Source organism: Zalophus californianus, chromosome 13 (genome assembly GCF_009762305.2).
Source record: "Zalophus californianus isolate mZalCal1 chromosome 13, mZalCal1.pri.v2, whole genome shotgun sequence".
Classification (NCBI taxonomy): Eukaryota; Metazoa; Chordata; class Mammalia; order Carnivora; family Otariidae; genus Zalophus; species Zalophus californianus.
The window spans coordinates 77381549-77399505 of record NC_045607.1 but is presented as its reverse complement, the minus strand read 5'-3'; the positions used below and the strand labels follow the sequence as shown (position 1 = coordinate 77399505).

The 17957-nt window shown below is 42.1% G+C and overlaps 1 protein-coding gene across 3 annotated transcripts in view; it reads left to right on the top strand.

Moving 5' to 3' along the window:
• PCSK5 (proprotein convertase subtilisin/kexin type 5) overlaps nucleotides 1–15037 on the top strand; it is a 470351-nt gene extending 455314 nt beyond the window's left edge. For all 3 annotated transcript variants that reach the window (XM_027616047.2, XM_027616046.2, XM_027616045.2), the window contains 3 exons: nucleotides 4586–4686; nucleotides 6516–6702; nucleotides 11644–15037. In XM_027616047.2, coding sequence (XP_027471848.2) covers nucleotides 4586–4686; nucleotides 6516–6702; nucleotides 11644–12038 — 683 coding nt within the window. In that variant the 3' untranslated portion in view covers nucleotides 12039–15037. The remainder of the gene's footprint in view (nucleotides 1–4585; nucleotides 4687–6515; nucleotides 6703–11643) is intronic.
• The last annotated feature ends 2920 nt before the right edge of the window (nucleotides 15038–17957 follow it).

The window sequence follows — 17957 nt, the reverse complement described above, 5'->3', positions numbered from 1 at the left end:
AACCGCTGGCCAGACTGATCAAAAAGAAAAGAGAAATGACCCAAATCAACAAAATCATGAATGAAAGAGGAGAGATCGCAATCAACACCGAGGAAATACAAACAATTCTAAGAACATATTACGAGCAACTGTATGCCAGCAAATTAGATAACCTGGAAGAAATGGGTGCATTCCTAGAGATGTATCAACTACCAAAATTGAACCAGGAAGAAATAGAAAACCTGAACAGACCTATAACCACTAATGAAATTGAAGCAGTCATCAAAAATCTCCCAACAAACAAAAGCCCGGGGCCAGATGGCTTCCCAGGGGAATTCTATCAGACATTTCAAGAAGAATTCATACCTATTCTCCTGAAACTGTTCCAAAAAATAGAAATGGAAGGAAAACTTCCAAACTCATTTTATGAGGCCACCATTACCTTGATCCCCAAACCAGACAAAGACCCCATCAAAAAGGAGAATTACAGACCAATATCCTTGATGAACATGGATGCAAAAATTCTCACCAAAATACTAGCCAATAGGCTCCAACAGTACATTAAAAGGATTATTCACCACGACCAAGTGGGATTTATCCCTGGGCTGCAAGGCTGGTTCAACATCCGCAAATCAATCAACGTGATACAATACATTAACAAAAGAAAGAACAAGAATCCTATGATCCTCTCAATAGATGCAGAAAAAGCATTTGACAAAGTACAGCATCCTTTCTTGATCAAAACTCTTCAGAGTATAGGGATAGAGGGTACCTACCTCAATATCATAAAAGCCATCTATGAAAACCCTACAGTGAATATCATTCTCAACGGGGAAAAGCTGAGAGCTTTTCCCCTAAGGTCAGGAACGCAGCAGGGATGTCCACTCTCACCACTGCTATTCAACATAGTATTAGAAGTCCTAGCCACAGCAATCAGACAACAAAAAGAAATCCAAGGCATCCAAATCGGCAAAGAGGAAGTCAAACTCTCACTCTTTGCAGATGATATGATACTGTATGTGGCAAACCCAAAAGACCCCACCCCAAAACTGCTAGAACTCATACAGGAATTCAGTCAAGTAGCAGGCTATAAAATCAATGCACAGAAATCAGTGGCATTCCTATACACCAACAACAAGACAGAAGAGAGACAAATCAACAAGTCGATCCCATTTACAATTGCACCCAAAACCATAAGATACCTAGGAATAAATTTAACCAAAGAGGCAAAGGATCTGTACTCAGAAAACTATAAAATACTCATGGAAGAAATTGAAGAACACACAAAGAAATGGAAAAACGTCCCATGCTCATGGATTGGAAGAACAAACATTGTGAAGATGTCCGTGCTACCTAGAGCAATCTACACATTCAATGCAATCCCCATCAAAATACCATCCACCTTTTTCAAAGAAATGGAACAAATAATCCTAAAATTTGTATGGAACCAGAAAAGACCCCGAATAGCCAGAGGAATATTGAAAAAGAAAAGCAAAGCTGGCGGCATCACAATTCCGGACTTCCAGCTCTATTACAAAGCTGTCATCATCAAGACAGTATGGTACTGGCACAAAAACAGACACCTAGATCAATGGAACAGAATCGAGAGCCCAGAAATGGACCCTCAACTCTATGGTCAACTCATCTCTGACAAAGCAGGAAAGAATGTCCAAAGGAAAAAAGACGGTCTCTTCAACAAATGGTGTTGGGAAAATTGGACAGCCACATGCAGAGGAATGAAACTGGACCATTTCCTTACACCACACACAAAAATAGACTCCAAATGGTTGAAAGACCTAAACGTGAGACAGGAGTCCATCAAAATCCTAAAGGAGAACACACGCAGCAACCTCTTCGACCTCAGCCGCAGCAACTTCTTCCTGGAAACATCGCCAAAGGCAAGGGAAGCCAGGGCAAAAATGAACTATTGGGATTTCATCAAGATAAAAAGCTTTTGCACAGCAAAAGAAACAGTCCACAAAACCAAAAGACAACCGACAGAATGGGAGAAAATATTTGCAAATGACATATCAGATAAAGGGCTAGTATCCAAAATCTATAAAGAACTTATCAAACTCAACACCCAAAGAACAAATGATCCAATCAAGAAATGGGCAGAAGACACGAACAGACATTTTTCCAAAGAAGACATCCAAATGGCCAACAGGCACATGAAAAAGTGCTCCACATCGCTCGGCATCAGGGAAATCCAAATCAAAACCTCAATGAGATACCACCTCACACCTGTCAGAATGGCTAAAATTAACAAGTCAGGGAACGACAGATGTTGGCGGGGATGTGGAGAAAGGGGAACCCTCCTACACTGTTGGTGGGAATGCAAGCTGGTGCAACCACTCTGGAAAACAGTATGGAGGTTCCTCAAACAGGTGAAAATAGAGCTACCATACGATCCAGCCATTGCACTACTGGGTATTTACCACAAAGATACAAATGTAGGGATCCGAAGGGGTACGTGCACCCCGATGTTTATAGCAGCAATATCCACAATAGCCAAACTGTGAAAAGAGCCAAGATGTCCATCGACAGATGAATGGATAAAGAAGAGGTGGTATATATACACAGTGGAATATTATGCAGCCATCAAAAGGAATGAGATCTTGCCATTTGCAACGACGTGGATGGAACTGGAGGGCGTTATGCTGAGTGAAATAAGTCAATCAGAGAAAGACATGTATCATATGACCTCACTGATATGAGGAATTCTTAATCTCAGGAAACAAACTGAGGGTTGCTGGAGTGGTGGGGGGTGGGAGGGATGGGGTGGCTGGGTGATAGACAGTGGGGAGGGTATGTGCTATGGTGAGCACTGTGAATTGTACAGGACTGATGAATCACGGATCTGTACTTCTGAAACAAATAATGCAACATATGTTAAGAAAAAAGAAAAAGAAGAAGATAGCAGGAGGGGAAGAATGAAGGGAGTAAGTTGGAGGGGGAGATGAACCATGAGAGACGATGGACTCTGAAAAACAAACTGAGGGTTCTAGAGGGGAGTGGGCTGGGGGGATGGGTTAGCCTGGTGATGGGTATTAAAGAGGGCACGTTCTGCGTGGAGCACTGGGTGTTATGCACAAACAATGAATCATGGAACACTACATCAAAAACTAATGATGTAATGTATGGTGATTAACATAACAATAAAAATATTATTTTTAAAAATGAAATAAATAAATAAGTAAATATAAATGATTGAGCTCATAGGTCAGACACGAAAAGTTGATTTAACTCCATAGTGATTGTGAAGGACAGGACTCATGGATCTACTTCAAATTCAACTAACCACTCTGTACAGTATTCTTTTGATGGTTAGACCTGTATCAAGTTCTGACTCACAATACTAGGCACATTCCATGCCCCGCCCCCCTCCGCCATCTATCTCCTTGCTCTTGTTTTGAAATTCTCAGCAGAAACACCAGGACCTTCCTAAGGGAATGAATGAAAATTCAGATCTCCTCTCTCCAAACCCTTTCCAGAAGTTGTACCTTAATGTCTGGTATTGCCTGAGGTAACACTTGGGTCAGTCATTCTTGGGGTCTCTGAATTAGGAGAGTGGGGTATTACCTCCACAGAAACAGAGCCTATAGATTCAGACCTCCTCTACTTGGTGGGTCATAAGGTGGTAAGGTAGACAGTATGACTGAAAGAGCATTGGACTGTGTGGTCAACAAAACTGAATTTGAATCTTGACCATTACCTATGTAACCTTGAATGAATGACTCGACATATCTGGGCCTTACTTTTCATTTATTCGAAAAATAATAAATAAGGGAACCTGAGTGGCTCAGTCGGGTAAGCATCTGACTCTTGATGTCAGCTCAGGTCTCAATCTCAGGGTGCTGAGATCCAGCACTGCGTGGGGCTCCATGCTGAGTGTGGATTCTGCTTGGGGTTCTTTCTCTCCCTCTCCCTCTCCCCCTCCCCACCTCCCTCCCTCTATAAAATAAATAAATAAATAAATAAATAAATAAATAAATAAATAAATAAAGAATAATAATAATAAATAAATAGCATGTCCAATTTTTGAAAAGAAAGTTTTTAGCTTTCAAGAGAATTTCAAAGGAATCTATCAGCACCGCCACCACCCTTCTCAAATTAAGAACAACTGGACAAAATGATTTGCTAAATTCTTTTAACCATGGCATTTTAAATTCTAAGTCTAGTATTTCTTAGAATCTGCCTAAACATGATTTCCTCACCAACTGAGTATCAGGATCCTCCAAATCATCTGGTATCATTCTCCTCCTCCATATTAGTTAAACAACAAGCAGAATGACAAAAGTTTTAGAACCTTTCTACATGATTTCTCATTCTCTGAAAACCTTTCTTTTTGCTGTCATAAAAGATCTATCATTTCCAAACCCTCAATTTCCAAATGTGAGTTTACTTTGATTGGACTAAGTGGATAATTTCTAGGTCTGCACTTGGTGTCTTGTAGACATTTTTTCCCCCAACTCCTCAATCAATTCATCCTTCCACTTCAATTTGCTTGACATGTTCCTTGCTCCTTAAGAGTTTTGGACCCAAGACAGAGGTTGAAATCTAAGGTCAGCCCTCATAATTTAGAATCACTTTTTTTTTCTTTCAGGAAAAGGAGCATTGAATTGCTTATCCTGTGTGTGGAGTTACCACCTAATGGGAGGAATCTGCAGCTCGGACTGTCTGGCGGGGGAATACAGAGTGGGAGAGGTACTGAGAGCTGGGCACGCTCTGCCCTCCCCCATTTCTGCAGAGCCATGGGAGCTCACTCCCGCAGGTCATTCTGGGCAAAGTCAAGAAGTCCTAAAATTCCTACACTTGCTCTAGTTTTATAATCTTCTACCACTGCATCACAGAAGAACGGCACTACCCATCTGTAGCCTTAATCTCAGCCAAAGGAACTGAGATGACCTGAGATAAATAATGGGGAAGTTATATAATGAGGACCTCAGATTTACCTCTACATTCATTGCTCATGACCTTAGAAGTTTCAGGTCCACTTAAGAATATTATATCAGAAATAAGAAACATTGGGGTGCCTGAGAGGCTCAGTCAGTTAAGCATCGGACTCTTGATTTTGGCTCAGGGTCATGATCTCAGGGTCCTGGGATCGAGCCCCAGGTCAGGTCCTACACTCAGCGTGGAGTCTGCTTGAGATTCTCTCTGCTTCTCCCTCTTCCCTTCCCCCACTCAATCCCTCTCTCTCTCTCTCAAATAAATAAATAAATCTTAAAAGAAAGAAAGAAAGAAGAAATATCTTCTCTCCTACCCCTCTGCTGTCTAACCTGAAATGCCTGAATAATGTCAAAACTACATAACTACTGTTGGTCTTCCATTTCCTCCACCCCTGCCCAGTGTATTAGGAGAGATATATTTCATTTCCTTGCCTAGAAACCATGGATATTAAGTTCACTAACTTCTTGTGTTTCCAAACTGTAGAAATTAAGTAAATCTCTCCATGGTGAAATTAACATGACCCAACATATTCACATAGGAGCTCTCTTCACATCCTTACACCTTGGAGAAACTCCTTAGTTTCAGAGAGATTAGATAATTTGCTAAAGATCACATGAGTAGTAAGTAACAAAGCTGGGATTGAAACCAGGTATCCTGACAGCTAACCCAGGATTTGATAAGATAGTAACAGCTGAGAAAGCACCTTCTCAGCACCTGAAACATGCCCAAGTGCTCAATAAAGGCAATTTCCATTGCTTAATTTTTCTACCATCCTTCCAAAACACAGAACAGAGGAAGACATCTCCCCTCATCTACATTTCCAGCACCACCGAAGCAGCAACTTGGCAGGAGGGAAGCCGCTTTCTCCTTATCTCTTATTTCACTGTTTTAGCTAAACAGTCACAAATATTATAATGGGGCAGGGCCACAAGCATCTAACAACCACGGAGGCCAAGCTAATTAGTGTACCTGAGTGAAGGGTGTTGGGTCAAAGAAAACTCCAGCGCGGACTTGATGAAAAGTGGAATTTGATGTGTCACCTGTGTTGGTGACATTGGAGCAAATGCTGGGGATTCTATCAACTAGGAGAGCACAAAAAGAGGGTCACTGCCCCTCAGCTGTCTGGGATGTTGCCATGTGGGAGTGATGACCATGTTGGCAGTCTAGTTTTTAAAGAGAAACTAGGAACTGATTGACAAGTGAAATATCCCAATTTTGAAATGTGGGCAAAAGAATTGAAAATTTTTTAAAGTGTGAAGGTCAGTTTTAGTAATGAGCCAGACACAACCTATCCTTGACCAGGTACAGCACATTAGCTGTCAGTTGGTAACTTGAGCCATTCTAGAAGACTGTTCTCCCACTATTGTTACCAGCAAATCTCAGATGGAGAGACCCAGCAATGGTTTCCTCCAAGTGCAGACAGTTGGTTCTTTCACCCTGAACAGTTAAAATGACCCAGAACAAGTTATCTTTCTTCTGTCCCCCGGACATGCCTCCCTCCCTCATGGAACTCCCACCTGGGAACTCTGGTGGCTTGTTAATCCCTCCACACTCAAAAAGAATCTCCCGATTGTTCTTACCAGGGTGAGAAGTTTAACTGTGAAAAATGCCACAAGAGCTGTGTGGAATGCAAGGGACCTGGCACCAAGAACTGTACCATGTGCCCCGCCAGCCTGGTGCTGCTTATGGATGACAACCGTTGCCTACCCTGCTGTAACACGTCCAATCCCGCCAACACCCAGGACTGCTGTGACTGCCGGGACACCACAGGTGAGCAGAGAGGAAGAGCAGCCTGCGGAGGAAGGGCCTGTCCTCTGGAAGGGGATGAGAGCAGAGGGGAGAGGAGGAGAGTTCCAGAGAATAAATAAAGCTACCTTCTTATTGCCTGCCTGCTGCGTACCTAAAACTTTCTGTCCATCAACTCACAGAAGTAGATATTTTTATTTTTATTTTTTATTTTTTTTAAAGAGTTGTTTATTTCAGAGACAGTGTGAGAGCACAAGTGGGAAGAGAGACAGAAGGAGAGGGAGAGAGAGAATCTTCAAGCAGACTCCCTGCTGAGCATGGAACCTGACTTGGGGCTCGATCCCAGGACCCTGAGATCGTGACCCGAGCTGAAATCAAGAGTCAGCCGCTTAACCGACGAAGCCACCCAGGTGCCCCTAAGTAGATTTTTTTGAAGGAATCTCTACACCCAACATGGGGCTCTAACTCATAACCCTAAGATCAAGAGTCGCATGCTCTACCTACTGAGCCAGCCAGGCACCCCTATAAGTAGATATTATTTTTTTTAAAGATTTTATTTATTTATTTGAGAGAGAGAGAGAATGAGAGAGAAAGCACATGAGATGGGGGGAAGGTCAGAGGGAGAAGCAGACTCCCTGCCGAGCAGGGAGCCCGATGCGGGACTCGATCCAGGGACTCCAGGATCATGACCTGAGCTGAAGGCGGACGCTTAACCGACTGAGCCACCCAGGCGCCCTATAAGTAGATATTATTAATTCCCTTTTGCGGATGAGGAGACCAAGACCCAAAGGGTTTGATTAGCATGTTCAAGTCCATAGCAATGTTAAGGGCTCATCTGGAGTTAGACTGTAGGTCCTTTGGACTGCAAAGCCTGCATTCTTTCCACTGGTGTCTGCCTCTAAGATAAGAACTCAAGTCGGTCTAGAATATCATGTTTTTAAAAAGATTTTATTTATTTACTTTAGAGAAAGAGAGAGCAAGTGAGCGAGCAGGGGGAAGGGCAGAGGGAGAGAGAGAATCTCAAGCAGACTCCCCACTGAGTGTGGAGCCTGACGTGGGGGCTTGATCGAACGACCCTGAGATCATGACCTGAGCCGAAACCAAGAGTCAGATGCTTAACCGACTGAGCCACCCAGGCGCCCCTAGAATCTCATCTTTATAACTTTACTTTCTTCTTTTTTATTCTTCTCTCCTGGAAAAACAAGGAAAAGAAACAACTATCCAAAAAGCTAAGGCCAATATTACCTTGATTCTGCTGTAGACGCATTCTATGGAAGTTAGCCAAATTCTAGGACTCCCCTTAGAGACTTAAGGCATTTTAAAAATGAAATTTCATCAAAAGCTAAAAAGAAACAAAACCCTTTTTTACCAATTCCCAGGCCCCCAACTGTCTCCTACCCCCGACCTCATCTATATGTATATGGGTACTTGGTCTTCATAGGCCACAAACTCAGAAGGATCCCATATGGAGAGATTCCTTCTTAAATACATAAATATAAAATATTTTTATTTATATGTTTATCATATATTAGATATTTTTTTTCTTAAAATACATTCTCTAGTCCAGAAGCAGATCATTTCCTTGGGGTTCAGATGTATCGTGGACTGACAAAGAGACGTCATATTTATTTGAGCCTGTCCATGTATAAGTGAGGTAAATCTCAGACCCATAACTGCTACTAGCCATTTCTTTTTTATTTTTTTATTAGGCTTTCAATTAAATTCTAAATATCATCTTTCCAAAAATGAAATATTTCCTTCTTTTAGCTTTCCTACCCCCACAAACAGCTGGTCTCTCCAGCCCCTCATACATATCCACCTTCAGGGTCTGATTGCCTAATATCCACGCTATGTCAGCTAAGAATAATAACCCTCATTACATCAGTGGCTTTAAATGAAGCCAGAAGTGTGTGCATGTTGGGTGCAGAGCTTCTCCAAGACTATTCCAACTAAGAACTATTTAGTCAGCTTTCCTGGGCCTTCTGTGGCGTTTGAAGATCCACCTGGGGCAACTCTGCAAAAGTCTAAACACTCTTGATTACCTGCTCATTTTTTTCCTGAGACTCTGCTCCTTTAAAGAAACCAGATCACAGAGGCTGACCCTGACTCTGCAGACCTAAGCCTGGAGAAGAGTAAGACATGATTGCATATGGCGCCCTAGTAATTGAAACAATCTCAAAACATCTTTTATTGATTCTCCTGCCCTAGGGAGTATTTATCTCCAAGTACCACATACAGATTGCTTATCCATCCCTCTGGTGCTTTAATATTTCCTCCAGAGAAAAATTCTGTGCTGATATTGTTAATGACAAAAACAATTATGATAGTGCTATTATTTTAGAAGAGGAAATTCTGCTTGATGGGCAAAAATCCCATGAGGGTGGAAGTTTGGATAAAATAAGCAACTTATTTATCAGTAGCAAAAAGAGAGGGAAATACATAGTGGTGATGAATCAGACCTAATTGGCCAGTATGTAATAAGCAAAAATAATGGCCCCTAAAATAATTGGCAGCAGAATTACATCCATTAAGCTAGTATATGTAATGTACCTAAAATCTCATAAAAGAATCCTGGGGGCAGACCCAGGTGGTTCAAAAACCACTTATGGAAGACTTACCCTGCATTTCAACTTGTACATCCTACAGAGCCCGCTAGTTTTTTCTCTGGTGCTCTCATACTCTCTTTCACTCTTCCATTTGGCAGGTTGAAGAATAGGGGGGAAAAAATGGGTAATTTACCCAAATCATACCAACTGAATAAATGACTGAAAAGTAAGAAAAATTAGCTCATCACTGAATTTGTGGCTTGGTCCTTCCTTTTGTGACGTTTTGGTTACTCCATGTTCTCAATCGAGGCGTCAAAACAGAGGCTGGTGAGGGACGCCTGGGTGGCTCAGTCGGTTAAGCATCTGCCTTTGGCTCAGGTCATGATCTCAGGGTCCTGGGATCGAGTCCCACATCGGGCTGCCTGCTCAGCGAGGAGCCTGCTTCTCCCTCTGCCTGCCACTCTCCCTGCTTATGCTTCCTCTCTCTCTCCCTACCAAATAAATACAATCTTTAAAAAAAAAAAAAAAAACAGAGGCTGGTGGATGAACGACAGGGGGTAGAGTTCTCAACTTTAGAAATCTTAATTATACACAAGAGTCCCCTATCATTCAACTTGGTCATCAGAATTTAAAGAAGCTACCACTCTTCCTGTCAGATTAGGGCTACAGAATGCATGACCCCAAAAACACAACTGAGTGTTTGACTGAATGTCTCTGGTCCACAGTATGCAATTTAGATTCCTGGGTTTGAATTTTTTTTTTAAAGATTTTATTTATTTATTTGACAGAGACACAGCGAGAGAGGGAACACAAGCAGGGGGAGTGGGAGAGGGAGAAGCAGGCTTCCTGCAGAGCAGGGAGCCCGATGTGGGGCTCGATCCCAGGACCCTGGGATCATGACCTGAGCCGAAGGCAGATGCTTAATGACTGAGTCACCCAGGTACCCCTGGGTTTGAATTTTAATTGCTCCACAGACAAGATTTGCCTCTGACAGGCAACAATTCACGTGCTCTCTGTGGGCCTCAGTTTCCTCAACTGTCAAGCAAGAGACTGACCTAATTAATTTCTTTTGTTTTTTTTTTAATCATTTCATTGAGTTCTACTTATTTACCAGAGTAAGTTAACTTGGTATTTAAAACAAATTTTCAGGGACGCCTGGGTGGCTCAGTTGGTTACACATCTGCCTTCGGCTCAGGTCATGATCCCATGGTCCTGGGATCGAGTCCCACGTCGGGCTCCTTGCTCAGCGGGGAGCCTGCTTCTCTCTCTGCCTGCCACTCCCTCCCCCTGCTTGTCCTCTCCCATTCTCTCTGAGACAAATAAAATTTTTTAAAAATCTTTATTTTATTTTTTATTATTATGTTAATCACCATACATTACATCATTAGTTTTTGATGTAGTGTTCCAAAATCTTAAAAAAATTTAAAAAAAAAAGAATAAAACAAATCTTCAGGGGCGCCTGGGTGGCTCAGTCGGTTGAGCATCGGACTCTTGATCTCAGCTCAGGTCTTGATCTCACGTCATGAGTTCAAGCCCCATGTTGATTTCCACACTGGGCACGTGGATCCTACTTTAAAAACTAAACAGAAAATAAAACAAACCCTATTCTCCAGCTGATTTGCCTTTTCTCCTCATTAAGCTGTGGAGATTCTCTTCTGCCAGTCTTCAGGTCATTTCCTGGGTTATTTACACTGATGTGGGTGTTATCTAGATGTGATGAGGTGAGCCTAGGATCCTCCTACTCCACCATCTTCTCCAGAAGTCTGACCTAATTAATTTCTAAGGCCCCACACAACTGTAGAAGTCAATGGTTTGGGGGCACCTGGCTGTCAGTAGAGAGAGCGACTCTTGATCTCAGGGTCATGAGTTCAAGCCCCATGTTAGGCACAGAGGCTACCTAAAAAAAAAAAAAAAAAAAAAAAAAAAAAAGTCAATGGCTTTATAAATAATCTTCTCTGCCCTTGAATGTTGGACCAGGTTGAAGGGTGCCTGGGGAGAGGAATCAGTCTTAGAGAAAGTCAGAGCTGAAACAAAAAAGAGAGCATTTAGCAGTAACTGAAGCATGGCCCAAGATGGAATATTTCTCTTAAGAAGGAAATAGAAAAATCGATTGGTCAGGTTGGATATTTGGTGACTGACTCATGAGGTATGAGGATGAGGGGACTCTATTTCTCAAACTGACCTTCATCCTAGAAGGGTTTGTTGGTATCATCAGACACAGACTGGGACTCTCAGGGGGTACACAGAACAATTCTGTCGAGTGGTGTGCCCTCTAGGGAAATCAGAGATAGGGATTCTACCATTTTAGTTTTCAAAGAGAAAGCAAAGCTTTTTACCTCAGAAGCCAATTTTCCTCATTCCATTTCTTCTCTCCCACCCTTCCCCTCTCCGCTTTTCCTTTGGGGTCTTCTTCCGACAGAGGAGTGTATCCTTCAAGCAAGCGAAATTGGGCCTGCCAGTGAACAGACGAAGATAGCCCTGTTCATCACCTCCTCCGTTATGCTGGTGCTTCTGCTTGGGGCAGCTGTGATTGCCTGGAGGAAATCGCGGGGCCGAGGCCAGCCGGTAGTGAAGGCCGGCTATGAGAAGCTGGCCAACCCTAGCAAGTCATACGTTTCCTATAAGAGCAGCCCCAGCTTGGAGGAGGATCAGGTGATTGAGTACAGGGACCGGGACTATGATGAGGATGATGGTGATGACATTGTCTACATGGGCCAAGATGGCACTGTTTACCGGAAATTTAAGTATGGGCTCCTGGATGAGGATGAGGAGTATGAGCTGGAATATGATGATGAGAGCTACTCCTACCAGTAGACAAGAGGCCACCCCCCTCCCCCACCCTGCCCCATTCCACTCACAGGCATGCATTCGAGCGTTGCAGTTTTGGAGTTTTATCCCCACACATCAGGCTGATGTGTGGGTGTTTGTCTTTGTCCTCTTAACCATGAGTCCGACTAGGGTATGTAAGAATGCTGAAATAATTTGTTCTTCTTTTGAGTGGCTAAACTCAATTAACCATAACTGAGGAACAAGGATAAAATTCAGAGAGATTTCCCTCAAAATAATAAGTCAAAATACAGGAAGTGAAAAAAGTGAGATTAGTACATTTCATGAGATTAAAGAATATTGGACCTATAGGAATTCTGTTTCTCAGCTGTCTTGCGGAGATATTTGCCGCCTTCTGGGATTCTGGTGTTTCTGTAAATGATTTGGGGGTATGGGGAGACAAAAGAGTTGTTTGTCTCAGGGGATTTTTCTCCCCTGTCAGCCATCTTTAGGCAAAGGTAGTTCTGCTAGGGCCAGCTGAAGAGGGTTCTCCTCCTCATGCCCTTTATCACTTGCCTCCAGACTGCCCCCGCGGAGCAGAAGACAATACCTGTGCTAAGGGTGTTCTCAACCTACTGGGAGATGAGGAAAGAAAAGGGAGCCAGCATCAGAGCCAAGGAACCATGTGCTCCCTAGGCTCTGGTTCTTCTGCAGGAATCCACAGCCATCCTGTTCTAGAGACAAAGCAAGCTCAGGCAGGACATAGATAGCAGCAAGCCAGTAGGACAGAAATCATTACATTTCCAAGAATTGCAGCGTTACATGCTCACGATTTTCTAAGAGCTTTTGTGGTGGGAAACACCAGCTAAGACATTGAGTAATAAAAGAAAAATGGTAGTGTTAAAATGGGATAAAATGACAAGAACTGCATCGACTCTGAGGGAAAAAAAACAAAAATGTTTTTAGCTACCAAATCAAAAAGATTTCATTGACAGCCTGTCACGGAGCTGAGAACTCCCTGTAGAAGAAGTTGGAGCGGATTCTAATGTGGAAAATCCCAATGTCCTGCTCACGAGCGTAATCCAGTTGCCCACCAGCCTTCCAACACTCTCTACTGCTGTGATCCATTTCTAGACATCCTAGGCTCTCCTTGGTCCACTCTCCTGTCAAGTACAAGCTCGGATTTGGGTACAGGGCCATTTTCTACCAATAGTAATACAGAGAGAGGGGCTTTTACCGTGTGAAATTACGTAAGCAGGGTTTTGCAGATTTTCTTGTCCAAGCAGAAGCTAGAACCAGTACTGGGAGGGGATCACGAAAAAATGATATTTTCAGATGACAATGTTAAAATGTCCTTAATTGGGTTTGAGATTTCCTAAAAAATTTATCACACACCTCCTATGTGATTGGTATTGAGCTAACTAATTTGTTTAAGAAAAAAGTCACCTCGCTTAATATCATGATTTCATGAGGCTCGTACCATTATACCCTGTTTTTATAGGAAACCTAAGACTTTTGAGAGGTTAAAAGAATGACCCCGAAGTGCAAATTCTTAATAGCTATGCGATACTGGCATAAAATAAGAAGCAACCTAAATATAGTATAGAAGAGAGTGTATATTATTTTATTTCATGATATGGCAACTATATTACCTTTACTAAATTCATGCTTTTGCTTTTCTTTTAACATAACGTATCACAGACACAGGAAATCTCTGTGAAGAAGCCTTCCAAGTACTGAAGGCCTCCATGTTTCTTAGGGGAATGCTCTTAAAACAAAGGTTGGCAAACTTTCCTCTGGAAAGGGCCAGATAGTAAATACTTTAGGCTTTGCACAATGATCGGCTCTGCCATATGGCACTAATGCAGCCAATCCAGAACAAATAAGTGGGCTATATTCCAATTAAACTTTATTTATGGGCACCGAAATTTGGATTTAAGGTAATTTTCACATATCATGAAATATTGTTCTTTTTTTTTTTTTTCCTTCCAGCACTTAAAAATGTAAAACCATTCTTAGCTCGGGGCAGTACACAATCAGGTAGTGGGCCAAATTGGCCAACAGGCTGTAGTCTGCCGACCTCATCTTAAAAAAAATCCTTAAGAGCCCATGTCTATTTATACACACTTGATATGCTTTCAACAGTTTTGATCATTTAAAATCATCTCTTCCAAATCTATCTGAAGTTCTGATAGTGCCGTTTTCGATTCTTAGAAATTAAAAATGGATGTAGGATAGCCATCATATCAATGAGAGACTTCCTTATCCCTTGCTGTGTATTTACGGAGTGTAGCTTATGCAAGAGTAATTTTGTTCATTCTGTGTTGTTCTTCTTCCCTGATAATTCTGAAGCCCTGATAGACTGAGTTGGACATTTCTTTGTCTGAAAATGGTTTTCCAAGAAAAATCTGTGTTTATGATACACAGTTAAAAATTAAATGAGGTTGAGATGACCTTGAATACCAAGAAAAATTGTGTTATTACCTTGTGTGAGCCCGAAAAAAAAAGGCTTGTGCTGTGTGTTGGAACAGTTTGACATCTTTCCTTCTTTGTTCTTGGTCATGCCCCGTTATCCTCAGACTTCTTTTGAAAACTATGCTACCTACTGTCTAAACAGATAAATGTGTGGTTGGAAAACAACGTCCCTTTTTGGTTTTCTGTTTGCAAATAACTTGGAAATATTAAGAGGATCCTTATAGACTGGAAATGCACCAAGACGCTGAGCAAGGGCTTGGAAAGTTCCAGTTCAGAGAAAGCAATTTTAAAATTGGACACAAAATTAAATCAAGTTCAGAGAAGGCAAAGGGGACTGGCTTATTAACAGACTATTTTTGAGCACATTGCATGTGTGGTATTATACTTTACCAAGTCAGAGACACAAAACTATGCTGTTTGTTAAGAGCGCTGTTTTTTCTTTTTATCTTTCTACCTCCAATGACTGGAGCTAGTCATAGTAGTTATGAAACTTCTTCCTAAAAATCAATCCAATCCGTCTGTCAGCCCCACCACCACTGACTCAGGTCCCCAGTCTCTCTCATCTGGATGTTTCCTGCTTCCTCCTGAATTTTGCTGAACTTCAGTCTTTTTTTCTCCCAATTTACCCTCTATCCCTATATCAAAGATCCACCAGATCTTTGGTCCACCAGCCCACTGCATTCACGGCTCCCCACCATCCATGCTGACTTTGACATTCAAAACGTTGCAGGACAGAGCCACTGCCTCTATCATCCACCATTTCCTACCCCTCCTTATTTCCCAGATTTCCCATTTGTCCTGAATTGCTTCTAAGTTCCCCAGGATAACATCCTGTTATCTCCTGTCCTTGCGCACACATTGTTCACTCTCCTTAGAATATTCTTTCCTCACCTTGACCAATTGGAAACTTTCCAACCATCCTTTAAAATCATGTTCCCTTCTTACAACCTCTCCTGGGAGTTCTCCCCTGACCACCTTGAAGATGAATCACAATCTCACCTCTCTGCCACCTAGATGCTCTGTGCATACAGTTTTTCACATCACATCTGTATCTACTAAAAGAGGGGGCAGCTACTGATTCCTTGAGGTGGCTACTATTTCCTTTCCAGAACGTGGCACAGTGCCCAGAACTTGGTAAGCAATCAAGAGCTCTTGGTGGAATGGAATTTTAGGAAGACAGGACTCACATATATGAAACAACTAGACAACAATAATGGTCCTGAGTGCAGTGTTAAGTGGGAAGGGGGAGGAGAGGTGGTGTCAGTTAAGCAGGAGGAGTACAAGATAACTGCAAATTAGAGCCTGTAGGGGGTGGTTTCATGGGGGAGATTTGTGCTTTGACTTGATTTGAAAAAGAGGATGTAGAAGGTATTCCACAAAATACCCACTGGAGTTAATAAGTAGTTGGTCTGACATTTCACTATCAGATGATAGTAGTGATAATATTAACTTATCAAGTACTCGTAGTAAGAATTGCCGGTGGGGCCCCTGGGTGGCTCAGTCTATTAAGCGTCTGCCTTCGCCTCAGGTCATGATCCCAGGGTCCTGAGATCGAGCCCCACATCTGCTCAGTGGGGAGTCTGCTTCTCCCTCTCCCTGTGCCTGCTGCTCCCCCTGCTTGTGCTCACTCTCTCTCTGTGTCAAATAAATTTAAAAAATCTTAAAAAAAAAAAAAGAAAAAAAGAATGGACCATCTGCCCGGCATTGTTCTAGATACTGGGAAACACCAGCAAGTGGAACCAATCAGATCTTGGGTCTTAAAGAACTTGTGATCTAGTTGGGGAGAAAAAAAGTAAATCATAACAATACAACTATCATTTTTGATGTCTTCTATGTGCCAGGCACAGTCATAGGCACTTTTGTCATTTGATCTTATTTAGTCTTTACAACACAAATGCTATAGAGCAGTTATGAAGCTTCTTCCTAAAATCAATCCAATCTCTGTTAGCCCCTACCTATGTCTACCTTGCATTGTTCTCAACACAGGCCAAAAAAAAAAAAAAAAAAAAGGAGGCGGGGGGGGGGGGGAGGCCAGAAAACAGTCATAAAGATCAAGAAAGATAAGAGGGATGACATCTGTTTTGTTTAGTTCTATTGTCTTAGTGACTAATACATCCAATGGTACAAAGGCAAATATTCATTGAGTAATTCCTGGTATAAAAATAATTGCACGTTTGTGCCTTCTGAGCTCAGAGTACACACCAGAACTAGGTCCTGTGGCCACACTCAGCTGTAAGGAAGGCTTGAAAGCAAGAATGTGATCAAGAGTAATGAGATCGATTACCTTATTGGGTTTAGAAAACTCATGACTCATCCTCTGGGACTTTGCCATCCACAGTAAAAGTTTTCTGTTATCAAAGAAGAGAACAGTGCAGTGGAGCTGTTAGATAACCTAGTAAGAATGTCTCCCACTCTAACAAAGGAGTTCATTGATAAGAGCTAATCCCTGCTGCCAAGGGAAATGATAGAAGGCTAATGAAACCATTCCATGGAACAAACATGTGTTTGTAAAGCAGAGAATTATAATGCAAGCGCAGAACAAGATGGAGGTCAGGAGGATTCCCATCTCTCTACGTTACGGTGTGAAGTCTCCTCCCTGGCTAGGAGTGGGATTCTGTGCCTGATAGAAATTCTGCTGTATCCTTGAGGCGGCTGTTAGTTAAAAATTACAGAAACATCTACCCAAACTGGCTTCAAGACCAAAGGAATTTAGTGGGGCTCATTTAATCAAAAAGCCTAGGGTGGTATCGGGTACTGCTGGAAATGGAGCTCAAAGCATGGCCCCAGGTACTGGTTGATCTCCATTGTCCCTCTCTGTCTTTTGCTGTGTTGGCCACTTCTAACTGGAGACCTGCCCTCAAAGTGGCAGACATTGCATTCGCTTGGGTTCCACATCCAATAGGAAAAAGGCACCACCTTACCCCCAATGCAAGTCTCAAAAAAAGTTCATGGTACCTCATTGGTTCGTAAAAGGCATTTGCCAGTTCCCGTGGTGTAAATATACCCACATGGTGTATTATGTGGCCAATTTCAAGGTTCAAATGTGGATGTGAAGCCTGGAACAAACGTGAAGAAGCAAACCCTTACAGTATTTCTGCCATACAGATGCATGAGAGACAAAAATAGCCTCAGGAGCGTAACTTAAGAGTAAAATGTAAAATGATTAGGAAGTGATGAGTTTGAGGTATTTGCTACCTGTGTTTCTAATATAACTTCTTCAATTGAAGGTTTTATAACTGAATTTTTAATAATTGCCATGTCTAACAACTGACTCAGAAGATTCCTGAACAATTAACAACTGGCTTTCATAAGCCCAGACAATCCAGCTTCAACACACCACATTTTTTAGGTAGAATCTCTCTCTCTGTGATTTTTCTCTGTCAAATCTCTTATCCAGAAATTCCTGTCTTTTTTTTTATTAGTTCCCTCACTCCAAAGCTATCAGAAGGCAACAAAATAATGACTTGTTTCCTCATTTCCACCAGCAGTCAA